A 21,418-nucleotide genomic window follows, 5' to 3' on the forward strand; every position below is an offset into this window, starting at 1 on the left:
GGGCATGCTCAGTACAGAGAACCCTGGACTTAGGCTTTAGCAGCCTTGTCTCCCTCCGCAACCTATCCTTCATGTTGCTAGGAACAAAGACCCAAGAGACAACCTGTACATCTCGTGCACCAGCTAGGCATTGGGACTGATGATGATGCTAAGCAGCATCAGCCCTGGCTGGACCAGAATGAGAGACCACAGAATCCACTGATGGTTCAGAACCCATTTTGAATCCAGCAAACACCCGACACCTAACAGAATCCCTGACAACAAGTGTAACTGTATGTGTACCACATGACTCCAGGAAGGTGAGTGACAGCTGAAGTTCTTTCAATAATACCACTTGTACTACCCAAATAGCAGCCCAGCACTGTGTAAGTTGTACATTGTCACACCCATGAATGTTGTTTTATGATCCTTATAACTTCCATGGCACCCATAGAAGCTTATTAGTCTGCTGTACACTTATTTTTGATTCAAATTTCATACTATATAAAAAAATATTGCGGTGTGGTCAATTTCACAGGCTATAGCTCTTGAGCAAGGAACCAGGGGGTTGTTTTCCTTTTGATTGTTCTTGCGTTGAGCAGATTCTGTTACACCATATGTACTGAGGCACTGATCTTAAATTGTTGTCCTGTATTTCTGCGCACTTACGACTATTCATTTTCTGGTTTATACATATATCTATTGTACATTACTTTGCATGACTACAATCATAATTAAACATGACTCTCTCTTTAGTTCTGTTCTACATAGTTATATTCATAAAATAATTGCAAAATAAATTTCATTTTACTAAAATTTTACAGACAAATTATAAAACACGATTGAAACGGTCACTGATACAGAACTGACATTCACATTTTACAGTGTTCTTAAAACGTATTCCTATAAAACTAACTTGAGTCAATCTTGGCATGCAAGGTGTTGATGAGAAGTCTGGGTGTGACATCATACATCCAGACTTGTAACAAAATGTTATATAGTTGTCAAATCTATTCTACTGCTGAAAAGGTGGAGGTATAGTAATTAGTGATGAGCGAGGGTGCTCGCCACTGCTCGGTACTCGCCCGAGCATCTCACTGCTCGAGATGCTCGGCGCTCGCCGAATATTTCCGGGGTTGCTCGGCGGGAGTTCGGGTCTCCTCCCTGCAAGTTTGGCGCTCTTTACAGAGCCAATGAACATGCAGGGATTGCCTGCCACTCACTGTAATGCCGTAGCCATGTTGGTTGTAGCATTGTAGTGATTGGCTGGCCGCATAGCGTCATCGGGTCTATATCAGACCTGGCGCTGCCATGCTTGTCACAGTCACTCCGGATCAGACTGTGTACGGAGAGGTGCTGCTGAGCTAGGAAGATTTGCTTGTTTCTAGTTAGTGTAGTATACCAAACTATATTAGAAAAACATATCCATCTCAACAAACAGTCCTTCTGAGGACTAATCCATCTGCAGAGATATCAGGCAGGCAGTGTATATAGCAGACTGCAGTGCATATAGCACAAGAGGCTCCATTCCAATTCTGCCTTCTGCTGCTCTTAGATATTTCTATACAAAGGCCCAGGTCTCAGGGGCCAGGAATACTTTTATTTCTATCTTAATCCTCATTATTTGCTTAAAAAGCTATCCAGAGAACACAGTTTTTCTGCGCCATTTGCTTGTTTTGGGAGAGGTGCTGCTGCGTCAGGGAGAGATTTGCTTGTGTATTAGGTAGTGTAGGGAGAAAAACCGTACATTACACATATCCATCTTAACAAACAGTCGTTCTGATGACTAATCTATCTGCAGAGATATCAGGCAGGCAGGGTGTATAGGCAGGCAGTGTATATAGCAGACTGCAGTGCATATAGCACAAGAGGCTCCATTCCAATTCTGCCTTCTGCTGCTGTTAGATATTTCTATACAAAGGCCCAGGTCTCACGGGCCAGGAATACTTTTCTTTGGATCTTAATCCTCATTATTTGCTTAAAAAGCTATCCAGAGAACACCGTTTTTCTGCGCCATTTGCTTGTTGGCACTGCAGAATGCAGCCAGGTCCTTTCCATATTAGAACGCTAGAAATCCAGCTATTTAAAACTGTGTTTTCTCCGTCAAACGGATCACATATACGTTGTCAGAAAATACTGCCATTTCTGGCCTCCATTAAAAATTTCCTTTAGTGTGTCAGTGAAGCAATTCACAGTAGTTTGCTGTTCAAACTACTTACCTACAGGCCAGCTATGTGAAACTCTGTTTTCTCCGTCACACGTTCGTTCCAAACTCAGTCATTTGTAGTGAGCATGGAAGATACTGTCCTCCATTTAAAATGGGCAAGGCACGTGGCAAGGGACGGGGAACTGGACGTGATGGTAATGGTGCATGCAGAGGCCGAGGACAAGGCCGTGGGCAAGCTGGAATTATGCCACAACAAACACCCATATCTTCTTGCCTGACCTTCCTGTCCCAATTCCTAGGGGACCGCAGCACACCACTATTGAATCCAGAGCAGTGTCAAAAGGTTGTTGGTTGGATAGCGGATAATGCTTCCAGTCACTTAGCCACCACCACCACAACCACCTTGTCTTCCACGCAGTAAAGCCTCAGTAGCCGTGAGTCTGGACCGCATATTCCTCACCCTGATCCTCCTTCCTCCCACCATGCCGAGTACCCAGAGACAACTGATCCCACACTTGGACACTCTGAAGAGCTGTTCACTTTTCCATTTATAGATTCAGGACATGCAGAGCGAGGACAGCAGCACACAGGGGGAGGGAGGCAGAGCACCCCAACAGGCAGGAAGAAGCAATGTGGTGGCCGCAGACAGAAGGCAGACAACCGTTCCCCGTAACACCAACACAAAGGAAGTTGCCAGTACAACTGTTAGGTCTTCTCGAGTCTGGTTGTTTTTTAAAGACTCTGCCGATAACCCCAAAAAGGCCATTTGCACCACCTGCCAGGCCAGCATCAGCAGGGGTGGCAAAACGACCAGCCGGACCACCATCAGCATGATCAGGCACATGGCAGCAAAGCACCCGACTTTTTGGACCGCACCCCAGGGTCCAGGAACAGTGTCTGCAGGTGGCACCATTGCTTCTTCTGCTGTTGTGCATGCAAGCCAATCCCCTGTCCATGGTGCATGCAAAGACGCCTCCTGCCCTGCAACTGTCGTTGCGCACTCTCAAGTAGCAGCATCAGGAAGCACGTCCATGTCCTTGTCCCAGCGCAGCGTTCAGTTGTCCATACCCCAGTCCTTGGAACGCAAGCGCAAATATGCAGCCAACGCCCCACAGGCCACACTACTAAATTCTCACATTTCACGACTGTTTGCGCTCGATATGTTGCCTTTTAGGCTCATGGAGATGGAAGCATTCTGCAACCTGATGGCGGCGGCCCTCCCTCGGTACTCGGTCCCCAGCCGCCACTATTTCTCCTGGTGTGCCGTCCCTGCATTACACAAGCACGTGTCCCAAAACATTAGCCGTGCACTCAACAACGCAGTTACCGGGAAAGTCCAGCTAACCACGGACATGTGGACAAGTGCTTGTGGGCAGGGACAGTACATCTCACTGACGGCACACTGGGTTAACATAGTGGAATTCAGGACCCAGTCGGACCTTGGGACAGAACACGTCCTCTCGATGCCAAGGATTGCGGGTCCTAGGTCAATCAGGGTTGCCCCCACGGTCTACAGCTCCTGCACCTCATCCTCCTCAGCCTCCTCCTCAGCCTCCATCTCCGAAATGACCACATCAGTCACAAGCTGGAAGCACAACAGCACTGCCTCGGCCAAGTGGCAACAGGCTGTGCTGAAGCTAATATGCTTAGGTGACAAACCGCACAATGCTGAAGAGTTGTGGACAGCTCTGAAAGAGCAGGCAGATCTGTGGCTCACACTGCTGAATCTACAGCTATGCATGGTCGTGTGTGACAATGGCCGGAACCTGGTGGCGGCTCTGAGGCGAGGCGAGCTCACACACGTACCATGCCTGGCCCATGTGCTTAACCTCGTGGTTCAGCGGTTTCTCAAATCCTACCCGGAGCTGCTGGATCAGCTTGTTAAAGTACGCTGCCTGTGTGCCCATTTTAGAAAGCCAGCTACAGCTTCCGCCGCCCTTGCTGTGTTTCAGCAGCGTTTGCAGCTTCCAGCTCACAGACTGGTGTGTGATTTTCCCACGTGTTGGAACTCTACACTGCAGATGTTGGGAAGGATTTGTGAGCAGAAGAGGGCAGTTGTTGAGTACCAGCATCAACAAGGCCGTCGGTATTCAGTTCAGACTCCACACATAAGACCTCAGGAGTGGACATGGATGTCAGACATATGTACCATCCTCCAAAACTTTGAGGACTCCACCAAGATGGTGAGCGGCGATGGCGCCATAATTAGCGTCACCACCCCGCTTCTCTGTCTTCTGAAATGCTCTCTGCTCACAATCAAAGAGGATGCATTGCAGGCGGAGAACAATGAGATGGAGCAAGGAACCATACAGGGTGATTACATACAGCCAAGCCTCATCTCATCCCAATGTGGATTGGGTGATAATGAGGAACAGGAGGAGGAGGAGAAGGAAGGACAGGAGCTAGTTTCATGCACTATAGACGGTACTACCTGCACAGCTGTCATACCGTCTGTTCAGCGTGGATGGCCAGAGGACAGAGAGGAGGAGGAGAGCATGGTCAGTCATCCTCTTGGTGAGGACACAGAAGTCTTGCCTGTTAGTAGTCTGGCCCACATGGCTGAGTTTATGTTACGCTGCCTTTCCCATTGACCCTCGCGTTCTCAAAATTTTGGGTGACAGTCATTACTGGTTGGTGACACTTCTAGACCCACGCTACAAGGAGAACTTTATATCTCTTATTCCTAAGGTGGACAGGTCTACAAAAATGGGGCTGTACCAGAAAGCCCTTGTTGCGGAAGTATTAAAAAAATTCCCATCTGAAAACGCTGGCGGCAGAGGGCACACTTCGTTGGACAACCAAGGAGTACAGGCGAGAGAGACACAACTTCAATCCAGCAGAGGCAGGGGAACACTGTCAAAGTTCTGGGAGCGTTTTCTCAGACCCTCCCATCGCACAGGCCCTGAGGCGCAGGGTACTCTCACAAGGAGTGCAAAGTTTTGGAAGATGCTGAGGGAGTACCTTGTCGACCGTACCAACGTCCTCCGTCATTCCTCTGTGCCTTATAATTATTGAGTATCCAAGCTGGATACGTGGAATGAACAGGCTCTTTATGCCTTGGAGGTCCTGGCCTGCCCTGCCGCCAGCGTTTTATCAGAGCGGGTTTTTAGAGCAGCTAGTGGAATTATAACTGATAAGCGCATCCGCCTGTCAACTGAAAATGCTGACAGGCTGACTCTTATAAAAATGAACAAGGGCTGGATTGGGCTTGACTTCTCAACACCACCGAATGATAGCAGCGTAACATAAACTCAAATCCAGTGTCTTTTCTTGGGAGGTACATTCCCATGCACCTTTTCACACCCACACATGGGTATATGCTTCCTGATTTTGGCTATTTGCTCTTGTCTTCCTCCTTCTCCTCATCCTCCACCACCATATCTCCAGGGTGACCGTGTTCCGTGATGCAACACCCACATAATTTTTTTAAAGGGTGTTTATGATGTCCGTAAAAAATTTTTTTGATACAGTATGTTCATGTATACCCCCCAGGGGTAAAAGTTTGTCAGCCTATACACTTGTGCATGGGCATTACAAGTATAGGAGGCCCGCTCCTTTCTAATGGGAATATTTTTTTATGAGGCCCTCCTCCACGTCTCTTCCAAGAGGCATTGAAGTGCCTCCAAATTTTTGGCAGCCCTTGCATTCACTGCATAGGCCAACACTATGGGAGACTCTCTCCTTTATAATGGGAATTTGTCATTACTGTGGCCCTGCTCTATGTGTCTTTAAATTCTTAGTGGGTTTTTTCCCAAATTTTGGCAGCCCTTGCAGTCACAGCATGGGCATTACCACTATCGGAGACCCGTTCCTTTATAATGGGAACATTTTTTTACTGAGACTCTCCTCTATGTCTCTTCAAAGGGGTATTGGGTTGCGTCCAAATTTTTGGCAGCCCTTGCAGTCACTGGATACGCAATAACAGTATAGGAGACCCACTTGTTAATAATGGGAACAACAAAGCATAGCCGGCTGATGGCTCTCTAACAATAGCGAGGGCCGACTGCTGGCCTTTTAAGAATAGTAAGGGCCGTCTGATGGCCCTATAAAAATAGGCTTTATGACTTTCAGAGTCCCTCCATCATAAATAAAACAGGATGTGTCTGATGATGTGTCACACACAACATTGCCAGATAAGGTTGTAAAATGTTAAAATGACATTTCCCGGTGAATGCATTTGTCTTAAAAAATAACGTAAAAAAAAAACAATAGGATCTTTCTTTAGTATAAAAAACAGTGTCACCAATTTAACCTCAATGTAATCACATTGTTCAGCTCCTGCACCTCCTTCTCCATCTCCGAAATGACCACAAAAGTCACAAGCTGACAGCACTGCAGCACTGCCTTGGCCAAGCGGCAACAGGCTGTGCTGAAGATAACATGCTTAATTGACAAACAGCCCAGCGCTGCAGAGTTGTTGAAAGCTGTAACACAGCAGCCTGATCTGTGGCTCTGACCGCTGAACATACAGCCAGGAATGGTCGTGTGTGACAATGGGCGGAACCTGGTGACGGAGAAATGACACCCAGAGTAGATACGGTTTCCCTCTATGCCAGTCCTTTCACCGAGCTAAAGAATATGGCTGTGGTGAAATACAACTGAGCAAAAAAAGCTGTGGACTGGCTCCGTACTGTCCCTGGCCACATTCACCTGTCCACGTGTTTGTGGTTAGGCGGTCCTTCCCAGTAAGTGCACTGGGGAGGGCACGGGTAATGTTGTGGGACCTGTGCTTGTGGAAGGCGGAGACGACACCGGGAGAAACAGTGGCGGCTGGGGACCGAGTATGGACACCCGGCCGCTGCTGGCATGAGGTTATGAAAAGCTTCCGCCTCCACGAGCCTAAAAGGCCACATTTCAAGTGCAAGCAGCTGTCAAAAAATTGGCAGTATAATATTGCAGCCTGTGGGTGGGTGGGTGGCTGGCTGCATACTTGCGCTTGCAGTCCAAGGAATGGGTTAGGGACAACTGAACGCTGCACTGGGACAAGGACGGTGATTGTTGCAAGTCTGCAACGACAGGTGCATGGCGGGAGGCATCTTCGCATGTGCCAAGGATCACTTATGATGGGCACACTTTTAAGCAGTGACCTGGAAGTCAGAAATGCTTCCAGATGTCTTCCCCATGCTGTTCCCATGTCTTTTCAGCACTGTATGCATGTGTCTGATGATGTGTCACACACCACATGGCCAGATAAGGTTGTAAAATGTTAAAATTACATTTCCCAGTGAATGAATTTGTCTTTGTTGAAAGCAATGCAAAAGTTCAAAAACGCATCAAAAACGCTACGTGTGAACATAGCCCAAGGTGTGGAGGAGTATTTTTGGTTTTGGTTATTTATTTTGCCTAATATACAAGTTATTACCCTGGAAAGGATGTTCCTTAATATATTTCCCAGGAAAATCCATTTTGTTTTTGTATGTTTTATTGTGAGTCCATAAAAGTGCGTTATACTCTGACAACGTTGTTGACAGCAGTGACCTGGGAGTCAGAAATGCTTCCAGGGGTCTTCCCCATGCTGTTCCCATGTCATTTGAGCACTGTTCCCATCGATTTGGGCAATTTTTAGGCCCTCTGCAGACCACCGGGGGGAGCCACCTGAAAAATGCTCGAGTTTCCCATAGACTTACATTGGGCTCGTTGCTCGGGTCGAGCACCCGAGTATTCCAATTTGCTCGACCCGAGCAACGAGTACCAGAGCAATTTAGTGCTCACTCATCACTAATAGTAATTGCTTAACCCCTTTACCCTGAAGGCTGTTTGCACGTTAATGACCAGGCCAATTTTTTCCAAGTCAGACCAGTGTCTCTTTATGAGGTAATAACTCTGGAACGCTTCAATGGATTCCACTGATTCTGAGACTGTTTTTTTCATGACATATTTTACTTCATGATAGTGGTAAAATTTATTTAATATGACTGGCGTTTATTTGTGAAAAAAATAGGAAATTTGGCAAATGTTTTGTAAATTTTGCAATTTTCAAAATTTGAATTTGCATGCCTTTAAATGAGAGAGATATGTCAAACAAAATAGTTAATAAATAACATTTCCCACATGTCTACTTTACATCAGCACAATTTTGGAACCAACATTTTTTTTGTTAGGAAGTTCTAAGAGTTAAAAGTTGACCAGGGATTTCTCATTTTTCCAACAAAATTTACAAAACCATTTTTTTAGGGACCACATCACATTTGAAGTGGCTTTGAGGGGCATTTATGACAGAAAATACCCAAAAGTGACACCATTCTAAAAACTGCACCCCTCAAGGTGCTCAAAACCACATTCAATAAGTTTATTAACCCTTCAGGTGCTTTACAGGAATTTTTGGAATGTGGAAGAAAACAATGAACATTTAACTTTTTTTGAACAAAAATGTTATTTTAGACCTATTTTTTTTATTTTTGTAAGGGTAACAGGAAAAAATGGACCCCAAAATTTGTTGTGCAATTTCTCCTGAGTAGGCCGATACCCCATATGTGGGGAGAATCACTGTTTGGGCGCACGGCATGGTTCGGAAGGGAAGGAGTGACATTTGACTATTTGAATGTAAAATTTGCTTGATAATTAGTGGATGCCATGTCGTGTTTAGGAAGCCCCTGATGTACCTAAATAGTGGAAACCTCCTACAAGTGACACCATTTTGGAAAGTAGATCCCTTAAGGAACTTATCTAGATGCGTGGTGAGCACTTTGTACCCCCAAATGTTTTACAAAAGTTTATAACGTAGAGCCGTGAAAAAAAAAACACTTTTTTTCCACAAAAATGAACTTTTAGCTCCATTCTTTGTATTTTCACTATGGTGACAGGAGAAATTGCACCCCAAAAGTTGTTGTGCAATTTCTCCTGAGCATGCAGATAGCCTATTTTTAAACTACTTTTGAGGCACAGCGTAAAGCTCAGAAGGGAAGAAGTGCCATATTGGAGTTCATATTTTGTTGGGCTGGTTTGACGGTGCCATGTCACTTTGGCAGAGCCCCTAGGGTGTCAGAACAGCAGAACCACCCATTAGAGACCCCATTTTACAAACTACAACTCTTAATGAATTCATCTAGGGGTGCAGTGAGCATGTTGACACCACATGTGCCTTCCAGAATTTTACACCATTGGACGGTGAAGAATGAATAATTATATTTTTACCACCAAAGTTTTGTTTTAGTCCCAGATTTTCCATTTTCACACTGGGAAATGGGTAAAAATGGCACCAAAATTTGTCACACAATTTTTTCTGAATGTAGAAATACTCATACTGTATGTGGCTGTACAGTACTGCTTAGCCACACGGGGAGACTCGGACAGGACAGAGCGCTGTTTGCCTCCTGGAGCACAGATTTTCCTAGAAAAGTATGTAGACTCCATATACACAGCTCCTAAGTGCTAGAAGAGCAGAATTCCCATTCAAGTGACCACATTTTGGAAATTATACCCCTTTGGGAATTTATCTACAGGTGTGGTGAGGATTTTAACTACATGGGTATTTTCCAGAAACAAGCAGCATTGGATGCTCCTTAGAGAAAAATGGAAACTGCCGTTGTAGTGACCAGTACCTTATGCTCAGCTCGTGCTTCTGAAGACACGCACCAGTAAATTAGGCAGGCTCTCATCGCTACAGAAATGTCAAATATGTGAATGCTAACTGCGGTTTATGCACACTGTGGGGATCAAAAGGGAGGTGGGCATTTGTATTTGGGAGCACAGAATTTTCTGAATACACATTTCGCTTTTCCAGAGCCTTTGTACTACTAGTAACATGGAAGCCCCCTATATTTCCATTAACAGATGACGGACCTGAGCGAGGACTTACTTTTTTTATGGATTGAGTCGAAGCTTTTATTGTGATCCAAAATGTTATGTAAAGTGTTCCCATTTATCCTGTGCTCTACGTTGAGCATTGATATTGGAATTTCCATTTAAATCTCCGAGTGACATAATTCAGATGAAACCCCCGAGGGAGGAATCCATGCACTATAATGAGACAGCAGAGTTAGGCCTCTTTCACGTGTCAGTGTGCCGGTACATGTGGTGACAGTTTCCACACGTACTGGAGACACATACACATGCAGACCCATTCAAATTAATGGGTCTACGACATGTCAGTGTGTTTTCACGGACCGTATGTCCATGGGCAAAACAAGTTGACATGTTAGTTTTTTCCCGCTGCACTGGCCGCAAAATGTCCCACACTGATGACACCCATGTGTTATCAGTGTGATATGTACCGGCGCCTGGGAATCAGTGTACAGTTAGTGCTGTTCCCAAGCACCGGGTGCTGAATGGTGCCTTCATCATTGTCCCCTGCTTGCGCTGCGATCAGCGCGAGCAAGGGACAATGATGAGAGTAGTATTTTGCTCCTGCTGTGTCCTGGTGTAAAAATAAGAATAAAAAAAAAATCCTTATACTCACCTGTCTGAAGATGTCCCCCGCTGTAATCTACCTGACCACTCACACAGAGGAGAAAGGAAGAATGACTCGCTCCAGCGAGAGAGCTCCGGAGCTGCGTTGAGCTCAGTGAGTGACAGGACACTGCTCGCTGAGCGCAGCTCTGGGGCCCGCTCGCTGAAGCGAGTCATTCTTCCCGGCGTGAGCAGTCAGATTGGTTACAGCAGGTGATATCTTTGGACAGGCAAGTATAAGCATTCTTTTATTTTATTCTTATTTTTACACCAGGACGCAGCGGGAGCAGAATACTACTCTCAACATTGTCCCTTGCTCGCGCTGATCGCAGCGCCAGCAGGGGACAATGATGAGGGCAACATTCAGCACTCGGGAACAGCGCTAACTGTACCACTGATTCCCAGGCGCCGGTACGTGTGCTCCTGATGCGGCACATGGTTGCCACACAGATGCAGATGGGCACACATATCTCCGGTACTGTTTTGTCCGGTACCAGACATATCAGGAAGTGTGAAACCGGCCTTACTCTGGTCTCCGTCTGGCCTCTGTTTAGCGGTGTGTTTTTCAGAGGTTCACAAAACTGTGGCCGATGGTACTTTTATGCACTCCTAATAAAACGACGGACACTGTGGGATCACAGGCCAGACGGCGTCCACGGTGCCTCCATCTGCCTCATTACAGGGAATCTTCAGCCGGGAGTTCCATCTGAATCACGTATTTCAGATATTTACACAGAATCCCCGGTGTAAGCGCTCAGGGCAGAGGGCAGGATAAATGTGAGCCGAGTCTTACTGCAATCTTTGGGAGATAGAATGAACAAATCAGCAGCAGGTGAAGAATAGGTTTTATTTATTTTTACGCCGTTCCTCATGCGGTATAAGTGATTAGACGACTTTATTCTTTTAGTCGGTGTGCGATTACAGCAATACCAGATTTATATCGGGTTTTTGTGTTTGGCAGCTGTCACACAATATATACTGTTTTTTTTTTTGCAAAGACTAGTTTTTGCATTGCCATACTTTGAGAGCTATAATTTTTCCATATTTCGGCCGACAGTGTCATGTAAGGGCTTGTTTTTTCAGAGACAAGAAGTTTTTATTGGTACTATTTTCGGGAATAGTTTTCTAGTTTTTTTTTATGCCGTTCCACGCGTGGTAAAATTGATAAGGCAGCTTTATTCTTCTGGTCAGTAAGTTTACAGCAATACTATATTTATATTTTTTTAATGTTTTAGTACTTTTACACAAAAACTTTTATAGAAAAAATAATTTTTTTTGCATCACTTTATTCTGAGAGCTATAACTTTTTTATTTTTTGGCTGATGGAGCTGTATGGTGGCTTGTTTTTTTGCGGGACAAGATGAGGTTTTCAGCGGTACCTTTTTTATTTACAGTCTTCTTTTTGATCTTGTTTTATTGCACTTTTTGTTCAGCGGTATTCACTTTTTTTTATCATGTTCACTAAAAGGGCTAACTAGTGGGACAGTTTTATAGGTCAGGTCATTCCGGATGCGGCGATACCAAATATGTGTACTTTAATTGTCTTTCATTTTTTTTCATAATAATATTTATGGGTACAACAAATATACACTGCTCAAAAAAATAAAGGGAACACTCAAATAACACATCCTAGATCTGAATGAATGAAATATTCTCATTGAATACTTTGTTCTGTACAAAGTTGAATGTGCTGACAACAAAATCACACAAAAATCATCAATGGAAATCAAATTAATTAACCAATGGAGGCCTGGATTTGGAGTCACCCCCAAAATTAAAGTGGAAAAACACACCACAGGCTCATCCAACTTTGATGTAATGTCCTTAAAACAAGTCAAAATGAGGCTCAGTATTGTGTGTGGCCTCCATGTGCCTGTATGACCTCCCTACAACGCCTGGGCATGCTCTCCTTAGTCCAGGTCTCCTGTGGGATCTCCTCCCAGACCTGGACTAAAGCATCCGCCAACTCCTGAACAGTCTGTGGTGCAACATGACGTTGGTGGATGGAGAGAGAAATGATGTCCCAGATGTGCTCAATCAGATTCAGGTCTGGGGAACAGGCGGGCCAGTCCATAGCTTCAATGCCTTCATCTTGCAGGAACTGCTGACACACTCCAGCCACATGAGGTCTGGCATTGTCCTGCATTAGGAGGAACCCAGGGCCGACCGCACCAGCATATGGTCTCACAAGGGGTCTGAGGATCTCATCTCGGTACCTAATGGCAGTCAGGCTACCTCTGGCGAGCACATGGAAGGCTGTGCGGCCCTCCAAAGAAATGGCACCCCCACACCATTACTGACCCACTGCCAAACCGGTCATGCTGAAGGATGTTGCAGACAGCAGATCACTCTCCACAGCGTCTCCAGACTCTGTCACGTCTGTCACATGTGCTCAGTGTGAACCTGCTTTCATCTGTGAAGAGCACAGGGCGTCTGTGGCGACTTTGCCAATCCTGGTGTTCTGTGGCAAATGCCAAGCGTCCTGCACGGTGTTGAGCTGTGAGCACAACCCCCATCTGTGGACGTCGGGCCCACATACCACCCTCATGGAGTATGTTTATAACCGTTTGTGCAGACACATGCACATTTGTGGCCTGCTGGAGGTCAATTGCAGGGCTCTGGCAGTGCTCCTCCTTGCACAAAGGCGGAGGTAGCAGTCCTGCTGCTGGGTACTGGCCTGTCTCCTGGTAGCGTCTCCAGCCTCCGGACACTACGCTGACGGACACAGAAAACCTTCTTGCTACAGTTCGCATTGATGTGCCATCCTGGATGAGCTGAACTACCTGAGCAACTTCTGTGAGTTGCTACCACGAGTGGGACAGCACAACCAACATTCAAAAGTGACCAAAACATCAGCCAGAAAGCATTGGTACTGAGATGTGGTCTGTGGTTCCCTTTAAATACACAAGATGAACACTTGAAATGGTCTAAATTATTTTAACCAGGAGTGATCCAGGAGCCTGTGGTGCCCACAGAAGAGAGGGTAGTACTGTAACAAAGAAACTGACTCAGTGACCATTATGGTTCTGTTTTTTCCATCTGGAAGAGAAGCTTTGTATTTGCACTCTCTATAACCTTCGGGGCAAATTCCTCAACCCATTTTTTTTTAATCAGCAATGCATCTCCTTTGTAGGGGATAGTCCTGCACAGTTACTACCAACAAGGGCTGTATCTCTTTTTCCACAAGCCCTAGTGTTCTCAGGTAAAAGGGGGCTGGCCATTTATTGTGCCATATTTTCCAGTACAGTTTAAAAAACATAAAAATGTTGTACATAGCCATATAATACTATGGTTGATAAGCCTGGGCCTTGGTCTATTTGTGATAAAAAAGAGCTTTGAACATGACTCGGTCCTTATGCAAATTACTTCTCTGAAGTCAAAAACTTAAGCTGCTGTGGCCAGAAGTCAAAGCTATACATCCACTCAATATGGCTAGATTGAAGTACCCGAGGGTAGGTAATCTCAAGACCTTCTCAAATCTTGTACAAGTGCTGTCAAAGTCTACTTCAGCAAGTACTTGCAATGGCTTTATTAGTGCACTGCAGAAGGTCACCATGCTTCACTGTGCACGCATCTAAACTAGGCATCAAAAGCACACGCACAAGATTTCAGAAAAGCTTCGGCTGGTGATCTCAGGAATATTAATCATGCAACATTGGGTACAATTAGAGCACACCAAGCTTGACTCCTGGGAACAGCAACCTTACCTCCGTGACTGCAGACCAGCATTTTGTATTTGGTGCAAGCAGTCTTCAACCCCTTAATGCAAAATCAAATACATGTAAATCAGGGGATAAGATGCCTTTGCCAATTCCACTGACCATGTACATGATATATTAAAGAGAACCTTTCTTAAAATTTTTCATGCTGAACTGGACAAAGGGTGTAATAGTGGCTGCAGAGTGGAATGATTTTTATTTTATTTCACCTCTCCGTTGTGGACATATTATCAAAGTATTTGGCACCCAAGTGGGTGTTATCAAACAGATTTCACTAAGGTCTACTATACTTCTTCACAACATATGATGTGAACCAATCATAAGCAGACAGCAACACTCAAAGGAAATAAGAACATGCCCAACAATAGCTTAGAGAATATTTCTTAGTATACAGATATATTGATACAGTTCTGATCCCCTAGTCTAACATCTTGCATGAGTCAGTGTGGCAGAGTTTAGCTGTGTCACATTACAAACCCTTCTTTCAGCTCTCCTGATTACCGAGTGTGCCAGTAACCAAGCTTATGCTCTGCAGTAACATCAGGGTTGTCATTATGACTCACTCGGGAACAGTCCACTCTGGAATATTGTTGGTGTGAGATGTAATGACACCCGCTCTTATCTCACTGCAGAGTGATTAAAAGTTGAACACAACAGATGTTAGTGTAATTACTGACATCTCCAGACAGGCAGTGCAGCAGAGGTGACAGTGTTATAAGCTGAGCTGATAGAAAGGTTTGTAATGTGACAGCTAAACTTAGCTGCTCTGCTCCTCCCACCAAAGGACCATATCTGAAAGGTGTTAGTTAGTCATCTGTTCTTCCTAACTATGCAGGAGGATAGAGCAGGGCTGTCTGTCAATATATCTCTCACACACAGAGAAATATGCTCTGAGCTATGATGGGGTCATATTTTCACACTCTGATCAAACGCTGAGAAGCACTTATTTCCCATGCAGCTAGTATTTAAAGAGTTTTACCACAACAGACATTTATCACCTAACCTGTGGAGAAGTGATAAATATCTAATCACTGGGATCTCACTGATCACTAGAACAGAGATGGTGAGCCACCTTTTCCTACTTATGGCACCACCGCAATGAGGAGTAGTTTGAAGAGCTGCTCTTGAGCATGTGTCACACAAGGTGTGGGAAAGACTTAGTGTAACACAAATGGAAGAGGGAAAGGGAGCCCAGACATTAGGGAAAGGGGGGAGTGGAGACCTCCTAGGCTGATCTAATATCACCCTGTCTCCACTAATGTCCCTATATTGGTTCTTCACCAATCGCCGCACGCCAACCTCGCACTGTCTTTCCCTGGCGTGAGGCCCTTGCTAGGGAAGAGAGGGGGATGAGCGCTAGTCGATCCCCACTGACAACTAAAGACAACAAGGGGGAGCAAACAAGGGAAGATAGTTAAGCTTTAGTCGACTTCAGAGAGATGAACACCCGTCCTCATAGCTCCAGGGAGGAAGAAGTAATGCACTTGCTCCAAGGCTTCACAAGGGATAATGTGAGTATCGCCGGCACCTTCTTCAAGCAGACAGCAGGTATTTATACACCCAGGTCAGGGTGTTAAATAGCCAGAGGAAGGTAGCCGCTGGGTCCTGGAGAGGCAGCCTCTAAGAAGGTGTCTGTTATGCCAAAATTAGAGATCTTCTGCAACCAACTGCAGGGCGACTCTCTGTCACTTCTGACACACCCATGACAGCATGCTCCTCATGGCTTCCCTGGTCTCTGTGTTTTGACCACAGCGGTGATATCACACCTTCAGCTCAAATCACTGCTGCAACCAATGACTGAGCTCAGCGGCTTTTGCTGTCTACATGGACAAACCCGTTGTACTCCGTGATTGGCTGCAGCAGGGATGGGAGCGGTCAAAGTGATATCACCGCTGCAAAACAGAGAACAGAGTCGGTGGTAGGGAGCTGGCACTGGAGCTGGGAAGGATAAGTACTACCTGGCTTTGTTATTTTACATTACTAGAATGGTTTGGGCTCCACATTTCTAAAAGTGGAAAACCAATAGGTGTTGCATAGGTGATACCATGTTGCTACTTTTGACAGCAATGTAGTAGGTCTACCTTCTTTATTTTTATTTGCTTTTAAGAAATGTATCCTGTGCATTTCACAGAGAAATAATGACTCGTAAATGGCTCATTAAGAAAAACAAAACATTAATTTAACATAAAATACTTTTATTATGTTCCTTAGTATTGCTTATTCAGTACATTATTCCTTATACCCTCATACAATATATCAGTATATAAAGACATAAAGGGAAACTATCAGCAGGAAATTACATTTTATTTAAATCTGTTTTTTAGTTCTTTGTATTAAAAAAAAAGTGAAGTTATGATTTTTTCAATATTACAAACTTTATTAAAAAAAGAAAAACTAAATATGTAATCTTGAAATTTTCACACTGGCTACTAAAACTTTTTTAAAGTCATTTTCTGTACTTTTATGGCAAAGCTTCATGTTATCAGAGGCAGTATTACAATGACAGGTAACACCTCTAAATACAACTGTTAACACGGGATCCACCAATGACAATAGCTCTCCCCCTTTATAATTAGCTTTTCAAAGGCTTATTAGACATTTCAGTACAAAAGGTAGGGTAAGGAACCAACCATTGTAGCAATGTACATGTATTGTTTCTTAAAAGAATAGAAAGTTAAGAGTCTAAAAAAGCCCCAATAGCTAGCGTGAAAATTGTAAGAGTTCTATTTTTTATCTTTGACACAGATCATAATATGTAAAAACAAATGGTAAAAAGGTGTAAAAAAAACCACTTAATTCAAAAATCTGATTTAAACAATAGGTCATTTTCTAATGATAGCATCCCTTTAAAAGCATAGGTTTGGATGTAATAACCTATGCATGCAGACATCTTCATTTCAATTGGTCCTAAAACAATCTCTTAGCATCACCTTTTCAGAAATGTCAAATGCTATATCCACCTCTGCAAACATATTTTGCTTAATTTAAAATCTGCTACACCGTGTTTTAAAGCATAATTGTCTATCAGGATTACACTGCCAAGCGTTCTATTAGGTAATGGCTCTATAATATAAATCACCAAATCAGTTTTTGTAAAACAGGTCACGGTAGTCTAAATTATAATCAAAAGTTAAACAATGATTTTTGACAATCCAGTTAAAAAAATCATTATTTGCATGATATATTAGAGTTTTTTTTATCCAAAAGTGATAAATGGCTATTTGGAATCTGTTCATCTCACTGCCTCAAAGACACAGTCAAAGCTTCCAAATCTTTCTGGGCATCGATATCCTAAAATGAAGACAAATCTGCATTAATGAAAGTGTCAATATAGTAAACTAGAACATTTCAATTCTCATTGAGCCGGATTGGAATTTCACATCCAAAGAAATGCAAATCAGTTAATGCATGGTGCCTCTATACTTTTATATTAGGTAGCTTACATACAGCAGTTGCTCTCTAATATACTTTAATAAATGGAATCATTACAATCATTCTGAAAAAGAAACACTCATCCACATGGAATTCACATCTTTTACATGTCCTATAAGACAGAATAGTTTACAACCAGGCTTGGACTGGCCCACAGGAGAACAGGAGAATCTGCTGGTGGGCCCCTGTGCAAGAGTGGCCACCACCCTCTTATAGGAGCAGTACTTGGCGCAATATACTTGAATCACTATGTGCAGACAAAGGCAGCATTGTATTCATTTAACAATCTACCCAGTTCATTGTTATATAAATGTGTGATTGAGAATAATGTCAGATTTGCATGTAGCTGAAAAGTGGGGCCCTGGAGTTGGTTACTGGTGGGCCCTTGGCACCCCAGTCCAACACAACAACTTGTAGCAGCTGCTCCATAGCAAAGAAACAATCCTGTAGCATGCCGTTAGATTTTCGGGACAATCACAGGGAATTATAAAGTACATTTCCTAAAGCTGCCCTGCTTTTGCTTGCAATTGGAGCTACAGTAAAGTATAGTCAATGATTGGCTGCAGCGGTCAAGTAGGTTATACCTGGCATAACCACTGCAATCATCTAAACAAAAGATTTTAAGAGTACCAGGGATACGACACTGGAACAATCGGGATTAAAGATTTATGCTCTGTAATCTGACACTGACATGTTGTAGGGACAGAGACCCCGATACCATCAATGTATCACTTAGTTTACTGGGTGGAACAATTATGATAGCATCAAAGTTTCTCTGCTGATCTAGCAGAGCTTGGAATGCTGAGCCCTGTATAACCCCACCCACACCACTGATTAGTAGCTTTCCTTGTACAATGTATATTGACATAAAGCGGCTAATCAGTGCTGGGGAAGGGTTGGACTATGAGGCAGCTTGGCCTGTAGTGATAATCTCCTGTAGAACTGAAGTTAACTATCGAAAGCTGTGATGGTCACTACTGGTGTGAAATCACAACCCCATTGCAAAATCACTTTCCTTACATGAAAAAACTTTTTTTATGGCTACTGTCAAACTATTTAGTTCAATGGGACAGTGTCAGTGTTTAGGAGTTCACTGGGGTTGGATATGTGTGTACATTCATTGGCAAAGTATCTTCAGTCTTGATTTGCATTACAGTCCTTTCTGAAAGAGATGTCCTATTTCAATATATGTGAATGATTCACGTCAATATCTAAACAATACTGTAGGAACCATAACACCCAAGTACATCCCTATGAAACATCTGTCATTTAAATAGGTTTTTATGGTTACCTATTCATAGGAATGGCCATCAGTTCACAAATTGGTGGTGCTCCAGCTCCTGACATCCCCAAAAATGCTGACTTAGTCCCCCCTCATTGTTTACTAGCCAGATTTCTGTATACTGTATGTTATAGTAGCTGTGTCTGGCATTGCAGCTCATGCTCAATCACTAGAATTAGCAATGCCAGACACAGAAACTATAAAATATACAGGAGCGAGCCTGGTAAACAATGAGGGCACGCAGTCAATCAGCTGATCTTTGAGGGTGCCAATTGGACCCCCATCAATCCTTGCATTGATGGCCTATCCTATCCTAAGGGAAGACTATTAATATCATCATAAAAACCCAATTAAATGACATTTACGTCCTATGGAGGTACATGGGTGTTCTGGTAGCTACAGTATTGTATACATGTTGTGACTAGTAAACAAGAAGAACGAAGCAGTACCTTCAATCAGCTTGTTGGATGGATCCGATACTGATGGCCTTTCCTAAAGTTAGGTCAACAATATTATATGGAAAAGACAAACTTAAGGAACGTGCTCAAGCACATGAGTCAGTTAAAATCCAACTCCATAAGTAGATGCACATTCTTGAAGAAGCCAAACTGAAATGCATTTTGGATCTATATTAGAACCTTGCACCACTGTGAATAGGGATTGAGACGAGTCTCAAATGCATCTACTTATGGATACCTAAGGGGTAACATTTCTCTTTGCGGAGAGTGACATGTTAAGCATGTCAAGTTGCAGAGACTTTTAAAGCCGCAATGCTCCTCTGGGAAATATGCAAATTGTCTGAAGAGACAATTTGAATCTGGAGAGACAATTTGCATATTTCCCAGAGGAGCATTGCGGCTTTAAAAGTCTTCTCACCTTGACATGCTTAACATGTCACTCTCCGCAAGGAGAAATGTTACCCCTTAGATAACGGTCTGATGCCTCTCACCCAGCCAAACCAGAACTTACACTTTGCACTGATGAGGGGCAGTAACCTGAAAGACAGTGTCTGCAAATTCAGTTTCTGGTTCTGGCTTTTATGCTAAGTCATGTGATAAGGCTCGTTAAAGGGTCAATATTGACTTTTAGGATTGCTACTTCCTACAGGTGACACTAGAGATCTAGTTCTCTTCAACTTATGGAGTTTTTGACAATGATCAGTAAAACTTGGAATTTAATCAATTCTCCGATGCAGGACACATCTATCAAGCTTGCCTTTTCGACTAGTTTTCCTGGGTTCCGGCCCAGAACGCAGCTGTTTCATGTATACGATTCAATTCACCTTCCACTTATTACCAGCAGAATGGGACCTCTCTCTATGTTTAATTACAGTCCATGAAAACCCGTTAAACCTCTGAATGACACATGCCCTGGTCATAAAACTACTACATTTTAAAGTATTCTTCATTTATTTAAATACTTAAATGTTCTAAAATGTTATGACTAGCTAAGCAAATTGGATATTTAAATTAATCATGCAGAAACGTGTTGATCAATGGTTCAATTAAGGTTAGATAGAGCTCATCATCAAGAAGACTAACAGGACTGCAGCAGAGAAAACCGCTTACTGTATTTTTCGGACTATAAGACACACTTTTTTCATCCAAAATTTTGGAGGAAAGTGGGGGGTGGTCTTAGGCCACGGCCCCACTATGAGTATTTGGTCAGTATTTTTTCTCCGGAGTGGGAGCCAAAACCAGGAGGGGGTGATAAATGCAGAATTGGTGCACTTGTTTCTATTATACCTTTTCTCTGATTGTTCCTCACATGGCCTTATATAGTCCGAATGTACCTTGTTGCTGTGGATGGGTAAGGGGGGGAGGGAGCAACAGCGGCGGAGCAGTGGGGCACAGGAGGAAGGAGCCGCCTGCTGCAGCCTAAACTGTGCCAGCTGCTAAAGAAAATGAATATTCACTGCTCACCACACCCATGGGCGTGTGGAGCACTGAATATTCATTCTCCTTAATAGCGCGCGCACAGTGTCAGCCACAGCCACGGCTCCTGCAGGTGCTCGGCAATCATGTGCTGCCGCTATTAAAGAGCATGAATATTCACAACAACCCACTCCCTTGGGCGTGGGGACTACTGAATATTCATGCTCTTTAATAGCGGGCACACGTGATCGGCCGGCCGCTGCAGGAGCCGCGGCTGACACTGCGCGCTATTAAGGAGAATGAATAGCTGCCAATCAGTGGTGTGGGTGGGGCTATTTAGAGCTCAGCCTTCAGAGTACCGTTAGATCTGCAGTAGAGATTGTATCACTGGAATCGGGGCCTCAGACCCTACATCATGTTGCCCTTGGCAAAAAACCTGCTGACAGATTCCCTTTAGTGCACAGCAATGTTGCAATGCTGAAACGAGAGAGAGAGGGTCTTCTCTACTGAAGCTTGGATGCTTACAGTTCTAATAAAAAGTCAATGTATGCTACAGCCATAAAGTTTCACTGCGATT

At 43.9% G+C, this 21,418-nt stretch overlaps 1 protein-coding gene across 2 annotated transcripts in view; it reads right to left on the minus strand.

The window, feature by feature from the left end:
• Window positions 1-16,635: 16,635 nt before the first annotated feature.
• LOC141257698 (regulator of microtubule dynamics protein 2-like) overlaps window positions 16,636-21,418 on the minus strand; it is a 171,508-nt gene continuing 166,725 nt past the window's right edge. For both annotated transcript variants that reach the window (XM_073672549.1, XM_073672550.1), the window contains exon 11: window positions 16,636-17,544. In XM_073672549.1, coding sequence (XP_073528650.1) covers window positions 17,491-17,544 — 54 coding nt within the window. In that variant the 3' untranslated portion in view covers window positions 16,636-17,490. The remainder of the gene's footprint in view (window positions 17,545-21,418) is intronic.

This window comes from Phyllobates terribilis, unplaced genomic scaffold, assembly GCF_046119375.1.
Source record: "Phyllobates terribilis strain yellow unplaced genomic scaffold, ASM4611937v1 Scaffold_3__8_contigs__length_932513732, whole genome shotgun sequence".
In the NCBI taxonomy this organism is placed as follows: domain Eukaryota; kingdom Metazoa; phylum Chordata; class Amphibia; order Anura; family Dendrobatidae; genus Phyllobates; species Phyllobates terribilis.